Here is a 20,366-nt window from a genome sequence, read left to right as displayed (position 1 = left end):
ATTATTGTGGTAGAAGAGAAAACAAACTAACATTTTGTTACAATAGGTAGATAGGCATGAGAAGAGAGCAAGAGAAGGCTCCTCCCAAAACCACCCCTCCACCTCACCAGCCACACACACACCAGGAATGTCAGTGGACCATTTGGTGATGGTCAGGAAGTTGTTAAACTGTCTCTCTAAAGTAATAATTAGTCCCAGCTGGTGCCAGGGAAAGGCAGTCTCCCAATAGATTAAAAAAAGCTGAAACTTTATCAGCAGTTTCCCAGTAAGAGCTCAGGAATTGGGCAAGTTGGCTCAAGCATGTGCACTAAGAGGCAAAAGGTTGAAGTTTAACTGGTCTATGATCTTCCTCTAGGAATGGTAACTGATAAGGGAAGAACGCTTCAAGTGAGTATGCACAGAACTCCAGTAAACAAATTGTGCATGTGGCCCCTCCCAAGTGCTAATAGGCCACTGTGTATGTGGATAGCCCACCTCAAGGGAAGAATCAGGCAAGAAGGGACACAAGACCTCAGAAGCATACCAACATATAAAACCCTAAGTCAAGGGTCAAACTGTGCACAAGTCACCCACTTGTCCTTCTTCCAAGTGTACTTTACTTCTTTTCAGTCCTACTCTAAAGTTTGTTTTTAAACTTTCACTCATGCTCTAAAAGTTGCCTTGATCTCTCCTTCTGCTTTCTGCCCCTCAGTCAAATTATTTTTTTCTGAGGAGACAAGAATTGAAGTTGCTGCAGACCCCTATGGATTTGCTGCCAGTGACAATCTGAATAATTGAAGGAAAATAGATCGGACAGCAATAGTGGTGTTCATTGAAATATTTGTGAGCCTATTTGGAAGTGAAGGTAGATGATTACAATAAGGAAGAATATATAGGAAATTGATTTAAGAATGAACTCAGAGTAGAATACTAATAATTTAGTTTTACAATGAAAGAGTCATAAAAATATGAAGAGAAAACTGAAAAACCTTGCAAATAAAGGATTATAAATCATGCTGGTATAAAGACACAGGCACACATATGTTTATTGTGGCACTATTCACAATAGCAAAGACTTGGAACCAACCCAAACGTCCATCAATGATAGACTGGATTAAGAAAATGTGGCACATATACACCATGGAATACTATGCAGCCACAAAAAAGGATGAGTTCATGTCCTTTGTAGGGACATGGATGAAGCTGGAAACCATCATTCTCAGCAAACTATCGCAAGGACAAAAAACCAAACACCACATGTTCTCACTCATAGGTGGGAATTGAACAATGAGAACACCTGGACACAGGAAGGGGAACATCACACACCAGAGCCTGTCGTGGGGTGGGGGGAGGGGGGAGAGACGGCATTAGGAGATATACCTAATGTAAATGACGAGTTAATGGGTGCAGCACACCAACATGGCACATGTATACATATGTAACGAACTTGCATGTTGTGCACATGTACCCTAGAACTTAGAGTATAAAAAAACAAACAAACAAAAAACAAAAACAAAACAAAACAAAGAAACTAGGGGAACATACAATCATCTGAGCAGTGATCAGCATACCAACACATCTTTTCTTTCTCTTGTGCTATTGATCGTCTCATTATCTACCTCTGCCTCCTTCCTGTCCTTTTCACTCATTCTTCCCTCCATATGTCTCTCTGTTCCCTTTTGTGCATATTTGTGTGTGTGTGTGTGTGTGTGTGTGTGTGTGTGTACATTTTTTGGCTCCCTCCTCCATTTCTATCTCTTCTTTTACATCTCTCTCTTTATTCCTCAAAGTCTTCATGTTCATTATTTTTGTTGTCCTCTTCTCTATTTCTCCATTTCCCATCATGCTTTCCTCCAACTCCCATCTCTCACCTACTATGTCCTCCATATGTGGATCTTTGTAAATGCCCCTCTCCTTAAATGGTCAATAGCCTTAGCTATATTAATTAATAAAAAACAGACATGTGAGCCAAGCTACAATGATAATACCCCAATATACAGGTCCTAGTCTACATGCATGCATACACTCCCATGACCATAGATTTTGGCTCAAGGTAACTGATTGGCATTCCAGGAAGGTCTGAACTGATCACAATCTTATAGGCCATAGGATGACGACTTTGCTGTTTGCTGGAGAGAAGCTCATAGTGCTCTGTCAGCACCATCGTGGCATACGTTATATCATTGTAGCACTCATATTTTCTTCAACTGAGTCTGATGCGGCAACCTGTCCCCATATTGCTCAGAGTCCAGTCAGATAGTCTCATGACTATCATTGCACACCTCATTTATGCCATCCATTCCATGCTTACTTACTACTAAGGTTCAAGACATCATATGACCTTCTCAGAACCCATGATATAGCCCACCTTATCAGATTAATGACATTTTCAGCTTCCAGCCAGCAAATAAATAGTGCCACTGGCCAGATTTTCCTCGCTGACTCACTGTGCAGTTTACAGCATGTGTGATGAATGCTGCTGCTACTCTTGCACTGATCCAGCTTTTCCAGGAGCTGCCTTCAGAGGCCAGGGAATAAAACCTGGAAAAGTGGGGAGAGTTAATATTCAACGGGGTAAATGTTGACTTATGAGAGATAGGAGATGGAAAGGAGCTGGTGAATAAATTCTCTTCCACTTCTAGTAATTATTCTGAGGTCCTAGGTTTTCATAAAGTCTTGTTTGAGAAATGCTGCTTGACAAGAAATCAGCTGTACTTTATGATGATGCTCTGGCCAATTTGGCCATTTGCTTTTCTTTCTTTCCTCCCATGCTACCTTTTCCTTCACTATTACTTTTCTGGGTTTGCAAGCACCCTAAAATATTTGCTTCAGACTTGGTCTTCCAGGGAAATAATACTAAAACTTTTTTCCAAAGTTGCAATTACTAACATCTATGGTGGTCATAAAACCAAGTCAGGCCACTTGAAGTGTAGCCACACTATTTTTTATTGATATATAACATTTATACATACATAGTTGATACATGTGATTTTTTTTGTTATATGCATAGAATGTGTAATGGTTCAAGGCGGGGCATTTAGGGTATCCATCACCTTGAGTATTTACCATGTATATGTGTTGAACACATTTCAAGTCTTTGAAATATACAACACTTTCTTGTTTACTATAGTCTCCCTACTCTGCTATTTAACTTTAAAATGTACTTCTTCTATCTAACTTTATGTTTCTACCCATTATCCAACCTCTCTTAATTCCCTCCTACCTCTCATAATTCCCTCCCAACCCACATTCTTCCCTGTCTCTGGTATCTTTTACTCTGCCCTCTATCTTCATGAGATGAACTTTCTTCACTCTCACATATAATAAGAATATTAAATATTTGTCTTTCTGTTTCTGCTGATTTCACTTAACACAATAACCTCCAGTTCTATACATGTTGCTGAAAATGACAGAATTTCATTGTTTTATTGTGGATAGATAGCATTCCATTGTGTATATATACCACATTTTCCTATATTCCATTGTGTATATATTCCATTGTGTATATATACCACATTTTCATTTATCTATTGAAGGGCACTTAGGTTCATTTTATATCTTTGTTATTGTGAACAGTGCTGCAATAAACATAGAATTGCAAGTAAAAAAAAAGATGGGGAAAATTAAGAAATTATTTGGCTTTTTGTCAAGTATTATAGCTAACTTCTTGCAACTTTCTTTTAAAATAATTCTAAAGTGATTTTTATGGCACAAATAAGCAATTTTTTTAACCCATTCTTTTCATCAGTTTGTTAAAATATACTTAGTCATTTGTGGTGCAAAGAATGGGAAGTTTGAAAAACATTTCTATAAAATGTGTGGTCACTTTTGAAACTTTCAGAAAAAATAAAAAGGCTTTGCTTTGAATGATTAAAATATGAACAACAAAGCAGCTTGGATTTTTGATAAGAACTTGCATTAAGATGACTTTGGTCTTTCAGTTAGTAACATTTTCTACATGCTCCAGTTCCATGGCATATCAAGGACAAAGTCAAATTGAACATTTTCCTGTCTTGCTCCTTGGCTTTCTGCCAGACTCATAGTGCTTCATTATACCTATCCTCTATTTTAAACTAAATCCTTCCCACAGTTGTTTTACAGGATGTGCCATCTGAGCAGGGAAGGATCTTATAAAATGAGTGTAAGAGGCACACCCATATATATAAAAACTATGAAAATATGGATAAATATTCCAAGGATAATTTTTGTTTTACTTTGTTAGGGGACCAAGAATAAGATAAATTTTGAATATTTGAGTAAGTTAATGGTCATGGGTATATGTTTGTTAATAATAGGAGAATAGGCCGGGTGCAGTAGCTCATGCCTGTAATCCCAGCACTTTGGGAGGCTGAGGTAGGTGTATCACTAGGTCAAGAGATCTAGACCCTCCTGGCCAACATAGTGAAACCCCGTCTCTACTAAAAATACAAAAATTAGCTGGGTGTGGCGGTGCGTTCCTGTAGACCCAGCTACTCCGGAGGCTGAGGCAGGAGAATCGCTTGAACCTGGAGACAGAGGTTGCAGTGATCCGAGATTGTGCCACTGCACTCCAGCCTGGCAACAAGAGTGAAACTCGGTCTCAAAAAAAAAAAAAAGGAGAATAGTAATCTTAGGTCGTTTTAATACAATTCTCATCAGTAATCAAGTAATTTTCTTTTAGGTCTATATTAACCATTAAAACAGAATACATTAATTTTAGGTAGAAATTAGTGAGTGAAGAAGAAAAGAGAAAATATAAATGGTATCTGCCTTTTCTCCCTTGGGCTCTTTAGTTGTGATTCTTCAAAGATCTGTACATCTGCACATCCGTTTTCCTTTTGTTACACAAATGTGTTACTTAAAGACAACGTGGAGACTTCAGTAATACTAATGCTTCTGATTACAAGGCATATAATTTTGATACAGATCTGCATTACTGTGAATGATACTTGCTGGGAAGGCTTGCACAGTAACTGATGCAGTATATGATACTAACCTACCACTGAGCCTGCCTCCAGCTACTCTATTTGAATGAAGTTAACTACAATTAGCCTAAAGAGCCTCTGCTTTTAGTTTTTTATTTAATGATTCATCTCTTCTTTTGTGTTACAAATGAAAATTTAATATAGAAATAACTAATTTCCATGACAAGGCTTGGGTATTTGTGTAGCTTGTTCCTAGTGACTTCAAATGATTAAAATAACCAAATACAAAAAGAAGCAACATTTGTCTTCATTATATGCAAAATTACTTATGAAACTAATGTTTCCTAGACTTAGATTTTTTTCACTTAGAAGTACATTACTAATAGCATCCCATGTCATTAAATTTACTAAACTTGATTTTTTAACAACTTTATTATTCAAGCTGCAGATGTACCTAACCTTTTCATAAACCAATTTATTAATAGCAAATATGTATATTCTTTTCATTTTTAACTGATATTGGATAGAACATTGCAATGAACATATTTTAGGTAAAATCTATCTACATGCAATAGGGTCATACAATTCAACTAGCATCACAATGCCAACTTACATTGTACTTAGACATAGGAGACCAGAGTGAACCAACTTGGACAGAGGCAGAATAGGAAGGAATGTAACTCAGGTGGCCTTATTCAACAATATAATGTGTTTGACATCTATTCCATTGACCAGTGTTTTCTAGATTAAATAACTGATCACTTTAATGAGTACAACTAATATTTTCTGAAATAAAATACAATACCATAAAATGGAATATTACATACCAGGATGAATCACAATTAATATATTTTCAAAATGTTATTTCAGTTTTGGGTGGAGTGCCTATAGATAAGAGAACAAGAGAGAAGGAGTGGTTGTGAAATGAATGTTTTACACATGGTAAAATAGAATAAGTGAAAGTCAGTGTGGTAGGTGATAGGAAGCCAATGAGGAATTTTCTATATGGGAGAGAACTGTGTATGGAGCTTAGATTTGGAAATAAAGAAAGTAAAAAATCACATAGCAAGGCTTTTAAAATTGTGTAGTGAATAATCATTACTACCCAAACTTGGGCAGTGGTGTAACTGCCGAATGGATTCTTCTCACCAGCTGCCTGGATAGAGCTGATTTAACAAGACAGGGGAATTGGCAATAAAGAAAGTTTAATACATGTAGAGCTGGCTAAAAGGGAGACCAGAGTTTTATTATTACTCAGATCAGCCTTTCCAAAAATTTGGAGGCTAGAGTTTTTCTAAGATAGTTTGGCAGGCAGAGGGCTAGGGTATGAGTCCTGCTGATTGGTTGAAAATGCAATCATAGTGGTGTGGAAATGGTCGTTGAGTGCTGAGTCCCTTCAGGGTGAGTGTCACAGAGATGTCACTGGCCCTCTTGGGACCATCTGGTCAGAAACGCAAAAGCCTGAAAACACATCACAAAAGGTCAGTCTTAGGTTCTACAGTAGTAATGTTATTTACAGAAGGAATTAGAGAATTTGCAAATCTTGTGACCTCCAGAATAATGGCTGGTAATCATTTTATTATGCCTGTATCTTGGGCAGATATCAGGCCCTTCTCACCCTCCTAATCTGGTGATCTTTCATTAGTTTTACAAAGGTGGTTTAGTTTTGGAAAGAGCTATTATTTAGACTAACTTCCTTCCAAAGTTTGCTTGGCTATTGCCCAGGAATGGCCAAAGGCAATTTGGAGGCTAAAGGCAAGATGGAGTTGGCTAGGTCAGATTTCTTTCACTGTTATAATTTTCTCACTCTTATTTTCGCAAAGGTGATTTCAGTGGTAATGAAGATAAAGAGGAAGGAAGAGGTCTGAAAGATACGTAAGAATAATTGACAGAAATGGATGACTGGTTTGAAAGAACAGCAAGCAACCGATAATTACTCCAGATGTCTTTGGCCCAGGCAAAAGAGTGGATGGTGGTGCCATTAAGTGAGATAAGGAGCACAGGAAGGGGGAGCAGATTTTGACATGATAAATTGTCATCTCTGAAAATATGCATATTGGATTAGGTAAATATTTTATTTGTGATGTCAAAAACTTTCAAAAGAGTTCAGAAGATAATTTAAATTGCAGTAGATTGAAAAGTAAATCTTGTGTAAAAAAGGTAGAGGCTAGGTGCAGTGACTCACACCTATAATCCCAGTACTTTGGGAGGCCAAGGCAGGAAGATTACTTGAGGACAGAATTTCAAGACCAGTCATTGTCAACATGGCAAGACTCCCATCTCTACTAAAAACAAAAAAAATGTTATTGGCTATAATGCTCTGATCTTTTTCGAACTAGATATTATTATTCCTATAAATAATTCATAATTATGTCCAAGGCTTACAGTTTATTTAGCTATTCCTTGTGTGCCAATATTTACTTAGGAAAATTTTAACATTAGCAGACAAAAGTATATAACTAAATTTTAGCAATTAATAACTCTATAAATGCACCTCTTCTACGGTTGATAATGTACACAAACTTTTATTTATATGAGGCAATCAACTGGCCCAAAACATTGTAAGTATCTATTGTTTAAGTAATTGGAAGTTATTTTCATATGTAATTTCTACAATAGTATATGACTTACAATAGAAGATACAAAGTCAAGCAATAGAGTTATGCCAGATATCATTTATTTCATTGCGACTTGTTGACTTTTCAGATTTTAGTAAAAATAAGATTTCTATATTGTTATAAGTTCTTAAAGGCTGGGCAACTATTTTAAGATGTGTCTGGTGAATGACCCTGAAATATTTGTAAATTATTTAAAAAGTATTTAAAAAAATTGATTTATGGCCAGGCACGGTGGCTCATGCCTGTAATCCCGGCACTTTGGGAGGCCGAGGCAGATGGAACAACTGAAGTCGGGAGTTTGAGACCAGCCTGACCAACGTGGAGACACCCTGTCTCCACTAAAAATACAAAATTAACCATGTGTGCTGGCACATGCCTGTAATCCCATCTTCTTAGGAGGCTGAGGCAGGAGAATCGCTCGAACCTGGGAGACTGGGGTTGCAGTGAGCCGAGATCACACCATTGCACAACAGCCTGGGCAACTAGAGATAAACTCCATCTCAAAAAAAAAAAAAGATTTATACTTGTTTCTTCGTTTTAAATAATCCATGTCTTATTACCATAATACAAATCTGCTTTATCATCCACTGAAACATCTTCAACAATCTCTTGGCACTTAGTCTTCATTATCTGACTTATCTCACAGATTCATTCAACATGGATAGAATGTCTACTAGGTAGATCCTGAAAAATCTGCCAACATTGTCATTCTCAACACGACTTCCATTGTGACTTTGTCCTACGTAAGAACTAACATTCATTCTTCATTGTATGTTGCATAATATGCAGACTCTTTTGTGTGAATTTAAGCCATTATAACCCAACCCTAAATACAGACCTTGGCAATCCATCACCTGTGTTGTTTCACTGACTGCTGTTTCATCAAAGTTCTTGTCCTTTTCATATGCTATCCCTGCTTATGCTTCTGGAATACTTTCATGGATTTTCTATTTAAAGTGATCTTCTTTTTCTCCTTCACACACACTCATCTAAACCCTACAAACACTTGGGGACCTACCATCATCTTTACGATGTACACCTATAAACTGGCTGTTATTCCTTTCCCAGGTCTGTGAATCTCTGTATAGTCAGAAACTTGATAATAAACTTTTCTTTTAGATGGGATGGATGCATCTCTTCCATTAGGCTATTAATAAGGATATAGTATAGACAACTTATAACATAATTCCTTTGTGAACTTGACTTCTTTTTATTAGAAACCTGGACACATCACAATGCTAAATCATATAATTGATCATTGATTAATTGATGAATAAATGACGACCATATTTTCTGGCATTGACATTCCATTATTCCATGATTCAAAACCCACTGAATATATTTTTAGAAAATATTTACTTAAAAATTGTGAGAGACTTTCAAGAATTTAATCCAAAATCTACAATGAAACCTCAATTTGCCCTAGTCATATCCCTTTTTTACTTTTAGTTAAACAGATAATACTTTAAGAGTTGGTGTTTTTTTTTTTATTCTTATTTATTTCACTAGTGTATTAGTCCATTTTCATACTGCTATGAAGAAACACAAAAGACTCGGTAATTTATTTAAAAAAAAAAAACAAGTTTAAAGGACTCACAGTTCCATATGGCTGTGGAGGCCTCACAATGATGGTGGAAAGCAAAGGAGGAGCAAAGGCACATCTTACATGATGGCAGACAAAAAAATGTGTGCAGGGGAACTGTCTTTTATAAAACCATCAGATCTCATGAGGCTTATTTACTATTATGCGAATAGCAGGGGAAAAACCCTCCCGCATGATTCAATACCTCTCACCAGGTTCCTCTCACAACATGTGAGGATTATGGGAACTATAATTTAAGATGAGATTTGGGTGGGGACATAGCCAAACAATACCATTCTGTCCTTTCCCGTTCCCAAATCTCATGTTCTCACATTTCAAAACCAATCATGTCTTCCCAAATGTCCTCCAAAATCTTAGCTTGTTTCAGCACTAACTCAAAAGTCTATAATCCAAAATCTCATCTGAGAATAAGCAAGTCAGTTCCACCTATGAGCCTGTAAAATCAAACACAAGTGAGTTACTTCCTAGATTCACTGGAGTACAAGAATTGAGTAAATATACTAATTCCAAATGGGAGAAATAAGCCAAAACGAAGGGGACATAGGCCCCATGCAACTCTGAATTCTAGCAGGGCAGCCAAATCTTAAAGCTCCAAAATTATCTCCTTTGACGCTATGTCTCACATCCAGGTCACGGTGATGCAAGTGGTGGGTTCTCATGTTCTTGGGAAGCTCCACCCCCTGACTTTGCAGGGTACAGCTCCTCTCCTGGCTTCTTTCACGGGCTGGTGTTGAGTTGCTGTGGCTTTTCTAGGCACACAGTGTAAGCCGTCAGTGGATCTATCATGCTGGGGTCTGGGGATGGTGGCCATCTTCTCAGCTCCACTAGGAAGTTCCCCAGTGGTGACTCTGAGTGGGAGCTCCTACCCCATATTTCCCTTCTGCAGTGCCCTAGCAGAAGTTCTCCGTGAGGGCTTTGACCTTGCAACACACCTTTGCCTAGATATCCAGACATTTCCAAACGTCCTCTCAAATCTGGGCAAAGGTTCCCAAACCTTAATTCTTGACTTCTGTGCAGCCACAGGCCCAACACCACATGTAAGCTGCCGAGGCTTGGGGCTTGCACCCTCTGAAGTAATGGCGTGAGGTATACAATGACCCCTTTTAGCCATGGCTGGGATGCAAGGCACCAAGTCCCAAGACTGCACAAAGAAGCAAGGCCAACGGCCCTGCCCACGAAACCATTCTTTCCTTCTACACCTCCAAGCCTGTGATAGGAGGGGCTCTTGTGAAAACCTCTGACATTCCCTGGAGACATTTTTCCCATTGTCTTGGTGATTGATTGATATTTGGCTCCTTGTTACTTATGTGGATTTCTGGAGCAAATTTGAATTTCTCCTGAGATAAATAGGTTTTTCTTTTTTATCATATTATCAGGTGTAAAATTTTCTGGACTTTTATGCTGTGCTTCCCTTTTAAATATAAGTTTCAAATCCATACCATATATTTGTGAATGAATAAAACTGAATGCTTTTAAAAACACCCAAGTCACCTCTTGAACACTTTGCTGCTTAGAAATTTTTTCCACCAGATATCCTAAATCATCTCTCTCAAGTTCAAAGTCCCACAGATCTCTAGGGCAGGGGCAAAAGGCAGCCAGTCTCTGCTAAAGCAAAGCAAGAATCACCTTTGCTTCAGTTCCCAATAAGTTCCTCATCTCCATCTGAGACCACCTGTCTGGACTTCATTGTTCATATCACTATCAGCATTTTGGTCAAAACCATTCAACAAGTCTCTATGAAGCTTCAAACTTTCACACATCTTCCGGTCTTCTTCTGAGCCCTCCAAACTGTTCCAATCTCTGACTGTTACCCAGTTCTAAAGTCACTTCCACATTTTTGGGCATCTTAATAGCAAGCAGTACCCCACTCTACTAGTACCAATTTACTATATTAGTCCTTTCTTACACTGCTAATAAAGACATACCTGACACTGGGTAATTTATAAAGGAAATAGGCTTAATTTACTCACAGTTCAGCATGGCTGGAGAGGCCTCAGGAAACTTACAATCATGGTGGAATGGGAAGCAATGACATCCTTCTTTATGTGGTGACAGGAGAGACAAGTGCAAGGCAACTGCTCTTTATAAAACCATCAGATCTCATGAGACTTATTCACTACACAAGAACAGCTCTGGAAAACCCACCACCATGATTCAGTTACCTCCAACCAGGTCCCTCCCGCAACATGTTGGGATTATGGGAACTACAATTCAAGATAAGATTTGGGTGGAGACACAGCCAAACCATGTCAAGTATTGATGTTAAAACATCAAAACTGTGAAGACAACTAGATAGTAATGTTATCTAACAAATGAGCTTAGTTTCTTTCTACATAGATAAGAAACATCAAAGTTACATAAAAATTACATGAAAACTTTCAGAGTCTTGAAAATACTTTTACCTATTGAATGGTAGCTATGGGAACAATTTTTTATTTAGTGGCTTAAACTATTTATTTACTATGTCTTATTTTTATTTTGTTTTATTTTATTTCCCAGAAATAGGTAAGATACAAAAACCTGTGTTGTTAAGGAATTGGTTGCACAGACCTTTGAACCACAGTGACTGGAGGGATCTGTAAGTAGTGGATTTGTTTTATTTAATTCAAAGTCTGGACATCCCACATAGGGTTGAGCAAAGAAGTTTTCATCATTTCATGTGAATCTTCCTTTGGGCCCCAGAAATAATCATTTCAGTCTATGAGCAGAAAAACAGCCAAATATTTTAGTTACACCATGCACCCTAATATGGGGGTGAATTAAGTCAGTCAACTCAATAGCTTATACTGTGTTATCACTGGAATGAGACCTGCTACTGAGATGTAAGGTTTGCTTTTTAGATTCCACAAAAAGGAAATCATCACATTGTGGGAAGAAAGGCTACTTAATTATTTCTGCATAGACATATAGAGGTAATTTTAGAATAGGAATCAGGGTGTATTAGTTCATCTTCCTGGTGCTGACGAAAACCTACTCGAGACTGAGCAATGTAAGAAAAAGGTGTAATTGGACTTACAGTTCCATGTGATTGGGAAAGCCTCACAATCATGGAAGAGGGCAAGGAGGAGCAAGTCATATTTTACGTAGATGGTGGCAGGCAAAAAATAAGAGAGCTTGTGCAGGGGAATGCCTCTTTTTAAAATTATCAACTCTCATGAGACTTATTCACTGTCACAAGAACAGCATGGAAATGACTTGCCTCATGATTCAATTACCTCCCACCAGGTCCCTCCCGCAACATGTGGGAAGTCAAAATGAGATTTGGGTTGGGACACAGCCATACCTCATCATTCCACCACTGGCCCCTCCCAAATCTCATGGCCTCTCATTTCAAAACCAATCATGCCTTCCCAACAGTCTCCCAAAGTCTTAACTCATTCCAGCATTAACCCAAAAGTCCACAGTCCAAAGTTCCATCTGAGAATAGGCAAGTCCCTCCTTGCTAAGAGTCCGTAAAATCAAAAGCAAGTTAGTTACTTCCTAGATACAGTAAGAGTACAGGCATTTGGTAAATGCAGCCATTCCGGCCAGGTGTGGGGGCTTACGCACTCTGGGAGGCTGAGATGGGCGGATCACAAGGTCAGGAGTTCGAGAATAGACTGGCCAATATGGTAAAACCCAGTCTCTACTAAAAATACAAAAATTAGCCAGGCGTAGTGGTGGGCACCTGTAGTTCCAGCTACTTGGGAGGCTGAGGCAGGAGAATCACTTGAACCCAGGAGGTGGAGGTTGCAGTGAGCTGAGATCACACCACTGCACTCCAGCCTGGGTGATGGAGCAAGACTCCATCTCAAAAAAATAAATAAAATAAATAAATACAAAATACAGCCATTTCAAATGGGAAAAATTGGCCAAACAAAGGGGCTATAGGCCCCATGCAAGTCTGAAATCCAGCAGGGCAGTCAAATCTTAAAGATCCAAAATGATCTCCTTTGACTCCATGTCTCACATCCAGGTCACACTGATGCAAGAGGTGGGCTCCCATGGTCTTGAGAAGCTCCGACTCTATGGCTTTGTAGAGTATAGCCCTCCTCCTGACTTCTTTCACAGGCTGGCATCGAGTGTCTGCAGTTTTTCCAAGCACACAGTGCAAGTTGTCGGTGGATCTACCATTCTGGGGTTTGGAGGACAGTGGCCCTTTTCTCATAGCTCCACTAGGTGGTTCCCCAGTAGGGACTCTGTGTGGGGGACTCTGACCCCATATTCCCTTTCTGCACTTCCCTAGCAAAGGTTCTCCATGAAGGTCCCACCCCTGCAGCAAACTTCTGCCTGAGCATCCAGGAGTTCCCATACGTCTTCTGAAATCTAGGCAGACATTCCCAAACCTCAATTCTTGACTTCTGTGCACTCACAGGCTCAACACCACATAGAAGCTGTCAAGGCTTGGGGCGTGCACCCTCTGAAGCCAAGGCCCAATCTCTACATTGACCCCTTTCAGCCACAGCTGGAGCTGCTGGTTCACAGAGCACCAAGTCCCTAAGCTGCACACAGCATGGCAACCCTGGGCCTGGCCCACAAAACCATTTCTCCTGCTCTGCCTCTGGGCCTGTGATGGGAGTGGCTGCCATGAAGATCTTTGACATGGCCTGGATACATGGAGACATTTCCCCATTGTTTTGGGGATTGACATTCCTCTCCTTGTTACTTATGCAAATTTCTGCAGCTGGAATTTCTCCTCAGAAAAAGGGATTTTATTTTTTATCACATTGTCAGGCTGCAAATTTCCTGAATTTTTATGCTATGCTTCCCTTATAAAACGGAATGCTTTTAACAGCACCCAGGTTACATCCTGAATGCTAGTTGCTTAGAAATTTCTTCTGCCACATACCCTGAATCATCTCTCTCAAGTTCAAAGTTCCATAAATCTCTAGGGTAGGGGCAAAATGCCACCAGTCTATTTGCTAAAACATAACAAGAGTCACCTTTGCTTCAGTTCCCAACAAGTTCCTCATTTCCATCTGAGACCATATCAGCATTTTGGTCAAAGCCATTCAACAAGTCTCTAGGAAATTTCAAACTTTCCCACAATTTCCTGTCTTCTGAGCCCCTCAAACTGTTCCAACTTCTGCCTTTACCTAGTTCCAAAGCTGCTTCCACATTTTCAGGTATCATTTCATCCCACTTCACTGGTATCAAGGTATTGTATTAGTCTGTTTTCATGATGCTGATAGAGACCTACCCTAGACTGACCAATTTACAAAAGAAAGAGGTTTAATTGGACTTACAGTTCAATTAAAATGGGCTTTAATTGGCTTGGAAAGCCTCACAATCATGGTGGAAGGCAGGAGGAACAAGTCACATCTTACATGGATGGTGGCAGGCAAAAAATGAGAGAGCTTGTTCAGGGGAATGCCTCTTTTTAAAACCATCAGATCTCACGAGACTTACTCACTGTCACAAGAACAGCATTTGAATGACTTGCCCCCATCATTCAATTGTCTCCCACCGGGTTCTCACACAACAAGGGGGAATTCAAGATGAGATTTGGATGGGGACACAGCCAAACCATATCCCCATGGTTTTGTTTATCTCATACCTATAGTATTATAGACAGAACTACCATTATAATGTTATTGTAAAATAAGTCACAGTTACTATAGCATGAAACATTTCTGAAATTATTTCACGTTGTGGTTTTAGGAAAGAGTTAACCATGGATTTGTAAATTTTTTTAATATTGTTTCTTTTTTAACCCTGAACCATCTCCTTCTAAATATTGGCAGTTGGATTTATTAGATGAATACTGAATGAGGATTCTGCATGGGTTGCTATGTACAGCTTACTGAACTTGGAATGGTTTAAGTGAGATATGTTTCTTTAAAAAAATTTTCTGTAAATAATTCTGCAATCTATGGATCTCCTGGCTGCAGCTGTACTGAGCAATGGTTAATCATACAGCCAGTACAGGGATATGAAACTAGCAAAGTACCAAAGTTGAGAGACCCCCAAGACCTATTAAAATCATCCTCTGGCAAGTAAAACACATTTTGGTATATATAGAAAAAGAAGATTTGATAAGCTATGTCCGGTGAATTCAGACTTGCTGGATTTAAAATGCCTTAGGCTGCTGCTCTTTTTTGGTATCTTTTGCAAATCATTTGTAAAGCTTGCATGTAACTCTCTTTGATGATTTGGGTCTCTGTGATCATGCAATTTGTATAGTATTTACTTTGTTAAAATGAAATCTTTATAAAAATTATATGATATTGGGTAGCACAGGTGTTAATAGCTACATATCAGAAAGGGACTTATACTATGGTGATAATAGCAGCACAAAGAAATCTAGAGCAGCAGCAATTTCTTTATAGCTGATATATGCCAGATATTGTGTTAGGTAACTCATATGTTTTACAGTTATCCAGTATGAAGCCATCTATTTAACATGAAAATCATAAAGCTTAAGCTCCAGGACACTTCTTTTGCATGAGCTCCATTTAAGACCCTGAGAGGTCTCCTAGAAATATGTTTACATGGTCATATTATTAGTAAAATTTGCCAGAGTAACATTGACCATGATTAGTTAAGAACATTGTTTTACCACTGCAACTACTCTTTGTGATTTTGCCTTTTGTTAGGTAGAGTGGAAGGGGCCAGCAAGGAGAAAATTCAAATATAGATTCATTTATTTGGGGTTTGTATACTATATTTACATGATGGGGTATAATTATACAACCTGTCATTATTTTAAGTATATTAATGCCAGCAATCCTAGTGTAAATGGCTTTCTGGAATAACCCTGTCATCCACTGATATAGTTGGGATATGTGTCCACACTCAAATCTTATATTGAATTGTAATCCGCAGTGTTGGAGCTGGGACCTAGTGTGATGTAATTGGACCTGGGGGTGGATCCTTCATGAAGAGTTTACCAGCATCCTCTTGGGCTGTTTTTGTGATAGTAAATTCTCATGAGATATAGTTATTTAAAAGTGTATAGCACCTCCCCTCTCACTCTCTTTTGCACCTATTCCAGCCATGTGAGACGCCTCACTCTCACTTTGCTTTCTGCCATGATTGGAAGCTTCCTGAGGCTTCCCCAGAAGTAGAAACTGCTATTCTTCCTGTACAGCCTGCAGAACCATGAGCCAATTAAACCTATTTTCTTTATAAATTACTCAGTTTCATGTATTTCTTTATAGCAATGGAAGAATGAACTAATGATATGTTATGATGACCACAAAGAAGACTGAGTTTGTACCATGGCATACATGTGTTTTATGGTGCCCAGAACATAAAATCTATAGGCAGTGGAGGAGAAACAAGATTTGAAATAAACAGAATCAGAAGCTAGTCTGTGGAAATTTCTCACAAATTTTGTAGTGCATATGAAATATATGTAATAGAGATTTTCCTAAATTTTTAAATAATCTAAAAATTTTATAATACTTACCAATAACAAGACATGAAACAGAAATATTTCTAAGGTATCAATAAGAAACATTTTTTCACCTTGCATATTAGAGTATCTTACTCTATAGGAAGTTAAATTATGAAATCTCTTATAAAGAGGCACTCAAAGAGACTGCAGCCAAAAATATATTAAAAAATCACAGAAGTGTTTCAGAAAGAAAAAAACATTGTTTTCCCAGATTTCCTGTTTTTTTGTGTGTTAACTTTTTAATAAAAATAATAATTTGTTGTAATATCTTTACTCATTATAGTCACTTCTGTACCTTGTGTTTGTAGTTTTATTTCTTAAAGAAAGTTAGATCAAATTTCATGTGCACTAAGTCCATGATTTACCCTGCCTTCAAGGTCAATACTATTCTTTGTATTTTTCATATGAATAACATACCTGCTGGGGCCAGGATTAAAATGTCATCTAACAGGTTTTTTTCTATTCTGGTGAGCTTTATTTTGTCTAGATTACATCAATCATAAGGGAGAGAAAAAAGTCTGATGTCCTGAAGAAGACTATATCCATACATGGAAAGAATATAAAAGCATAGACATTCCATTATCTATTCATTCTATTGAGTGCCAAATTAAAGTTTATTTGGTTTAAATGGATAACACTGCATCCCTGATGCAGGCTAATATGCAAAATATTCTGTTATTGCTATACTTTCATTATGTAAAATATTTAATTACAAAAATATCTCTGAAATTTTGAGTATAAACTACCTTTATTTTATAAATTTAGTATTACCATGTTCTTTTCACTATCTTATGCATGTGGGGGATTTAGACAACTTATCTCTGAATGGTAATATGTTTGTTCAGAAGTGTAAAACTATTCTAATCTGGATGGTCAAGAAGGAATCAAAAGCTTTATCTGAAATTGAGAATAATTTGGAACCTATTTAAGAAAGAAAATGACCAATCCAGGTAGCCAAGACTTGAGTTTATTTATTGGATTCATATCTCCCTTCTTTAAAGGACATTTACAAACTCGATTTCAAAAATAAAAGAAATTCTTTATGACAAATTTCACTTTTTAATTTCAATATTACAGGTATGTTCTTTTGTGATAAATTATCAGTTGAAACTGTTCCAGTGAAATCTGGTATCAATTAATTTAACACTTTATATAAGAAATAATAAAACATTTATTTTCAAGTCTTACATATATTACTTAAAATAGATACAAAATTCAGTTTTTAATTTTTAAATTGTATTGCTATTTCAAGCTACCTTAAAGTAAATACCTTAGTGGAAAAAAAAGTTTAGATTTTCCTGAATGACTTAAAACAAATACTCTTAATAACAGTCCACCATATGTTATTTATTTAGCAATTAGGTAGGTCAAATGATTTATAAAATTATCTTGAAAGGAAAAAAGTAATATTTGTTGGGCAAGTAAAATAATTTTTGAGACTGTTATAATATGCAACTTAGAATCAAATTCAAGAACTTGATTGATAAGAAAATCTAACATTGCACAAATTCATAAATAATTGCTTAATTTCCATCTTTAATATTAACCTGCATTATTGAAGCACACTGAAAACAATGAGATGATAAGGTAGAAAAAAAATTATACATATGATTGCTTGACGGAAGCATTGATTTGTTAATATACTTTCTTACACACATTTCCCTGTCCAAAAATATAAACTTGCTTGTTTTCCATATATACAAGTATCCTGTGAAATCCTGGATTCTGAGAAGAAAAAGTTTGAGGTATAGCCTTGAATAAAGCATCAAAATGCATAATATTTTTGGCTGAAATTCAGCAAAATGACTGTCGGCAGAGAAGAGTTGATCAGAGTGTGCTTCCAAAAGTCTTCCAGATTTTTGCCCTCTGAGAATTTTGTTGGCGACATCAAATAATTGAACTCTTCAACATCAATATATACAAAGGCATTTTATTATTAACCAAAGAAAGGGACTTAGAGTCATCAGAAATTACAACTTTATTTTTTCATAATACATATATTTATTGCCATCAGAGTTCTGCAATTCTCATAAAATTAGAGTCAGATGGAATTTAGGGACACGTGCAAGTTTTGGAAATGGACACAGATAACAGTATAGAACTGTACACAAAATAATTACAATTTATTAAACACACTGTTTTAGTACATCCTGGATGGATGAGAATGAGCACCATATTTTTTATGAATATATATTTTTCTTTTTTTTGTTTTCTACAGCACCAAAGAAATTCAAACAGGAAAAGGAGAGTTGAGAATTGGGAATCAAGAATCAGCCCTGTTTCCATCTTAGCCACACCAACTTATATCTTTATGATTTTCAAAGCTTTTGCCATGTGATTCTGCCCCCACAAGGGCATTGGTATTTCCTAAATGGCACCTGTATATGCAGCGTTGTTTTCTATACCATCCTTATTCAAAACTTGCATGTGGCACAAAATGGGTTGGTGGCACCAAGGTATATTTTCTGTTGATTTGATATGTTCTTTGTCTTAATCTTAGCCAAGAAAACAAACAGGACCAACTTCAAATCCAAACTTCTGATTCTGATCACCAAAGTCATTGATCATGACATCAACAATAGGTACTTGGTCAATTTTTGGTGTATTGATTTCAATGACAGTCTTTTCATAGCCTTTTCTGGACTGTAAAATAAAGCAGAAATAAAAAGTTATACAATATTTTAATATTTTTAAATGCATCTTATTTTTTCTTGGGCTTCTGAGTGGAGGTAAGAAGCTGAGAGAGAAGAGAATAGAAAAACAAATTTTCTATTATCTATGTAATAATTCTTATCACTGATACAGTTCTAAATTTTGAATAGTGATTAGTACATCTAATATTTAGCTGTAATTACTTAACTATGATAGTGCTATATATTTTGTAATTAAAAAGAGTCTTGCGTTAATAAATACAATTTAATATGAAAATTGATGTTGGTATTGAATCCTCATATATATATATATATATATATATATATATATATTCTTTTTCTTTTCTTTCTTTTTTTTTTTTTTGTTGAGATGAAGTCTTGCTCTGTTGCTCAGGCTGGAGAGCAGTGATCTCACTGCAACTTCTGCCTCCTGGTTTCAAGCCATTCTCCTGCCTCAGTCTCCTGAGTAGCTGGACCTACTGGCATGTGCCACCATGCCTGGCTAATTTTTGTATTTTTAGTAGATGAGGTTTCACTTTGTTGGCCAGGCTGGTCTTGAACTCCTGACCTCAGGTGATCTGCCCACCACGGCCGCCCAAAGTTCTGGGATTACAGGGGTAAGACACCACACCCAACCCCTCCAGTATAAATAATACATCTTTACCATTATAATTAAGATATACATAGTCAAATTCTCTTACAGAAAAAGTTGAATACAGGTTCAGAACTATAACACACAAGGTCAAATGTCAAAAAAATTTCTTCTGCTATATGTTAATTTTATGAATATTTAACAATAAACTATATTGGAAAAGCTTTTCCCAACTCTTGCTCCATTCATTTGCTTTATTCTCTCTTCTTCATTTTACTTGCACTCCACTCATTTTGATGAAAACATGAACTTACTTATTTACAATTGTGACTTCTCTTCAGTCATCAATACTCAGCTAAAGCAATGAACTTTTTAGGGCACCTATTTATTATTTTCTTATATAAAATCTTATGTGTGTGAACAAGGTAGTTCTATAAGATAGAGATAACAATAATGATACTGGATCTCAAACTGATATAGTACAAATTAACAAGCTTCTTATAAACAAAATATAGGGATAAAAATTATTGATATTATAAATGGTATAATGGTGATTCCTTTATCTGTCATTTTAAAATCACCAATAAGGAGGCAAATGAAATAAGTTTTTTTATTTTCTTTTTCATTTTAGGAATAACTAG

General features: G+C 37.0%; 1 protein-coding gene across 2 annotated transcripts in view; it reads right to left on the bottom strand.

The window, feature by feature from the left end:
* Positions 1-17,998: 17,998 nt before the first annotated feature.
* COL11A1 (collagen type XI alpha 1 chain) overlaps positions 17,999-20,366 on the bottom strand; it is a 232,057-nt gene continuing 229,689 nt past the window's right edge. The window contains exon 67 of one of the 2 annotated variants that reach the window (XM_001140143.6): positions 17,999-19,125. In XM_001140143.6, coding sequence (XP_001140143.1) covers positions 18,979-19,125 — 147 coding nt within the window. In that variant the 3' untranslated portion in view covers positions 17,999-18,978. The remainder of the gene's footprint in view (positions 19,126-20,366) is intronic. The other variant, XM_001139974.6, reaches the window with a different exon arrangement.

Source organism: Pan troglodytes, chromosome 1 (assembly GCF_028858775.2).
Source record: "Pan troglodytes isolate AG18354 chromosome 1, NHGRI_mPanTro3-v2.0_pri, whole genome shotgun sequence".
Taxonomy (NCBI): domain Eukaryota; kingdom Metazoa; phylum Chordata; class Mammalia; order Primates; family Hominidae; genus Pan; species Pan troglodytes.
The sequence above is the reverse complement of the archived record's forward strand: the minus strand, read 5'-3'. Positions and strand labels throughout refer to the sequence as shown.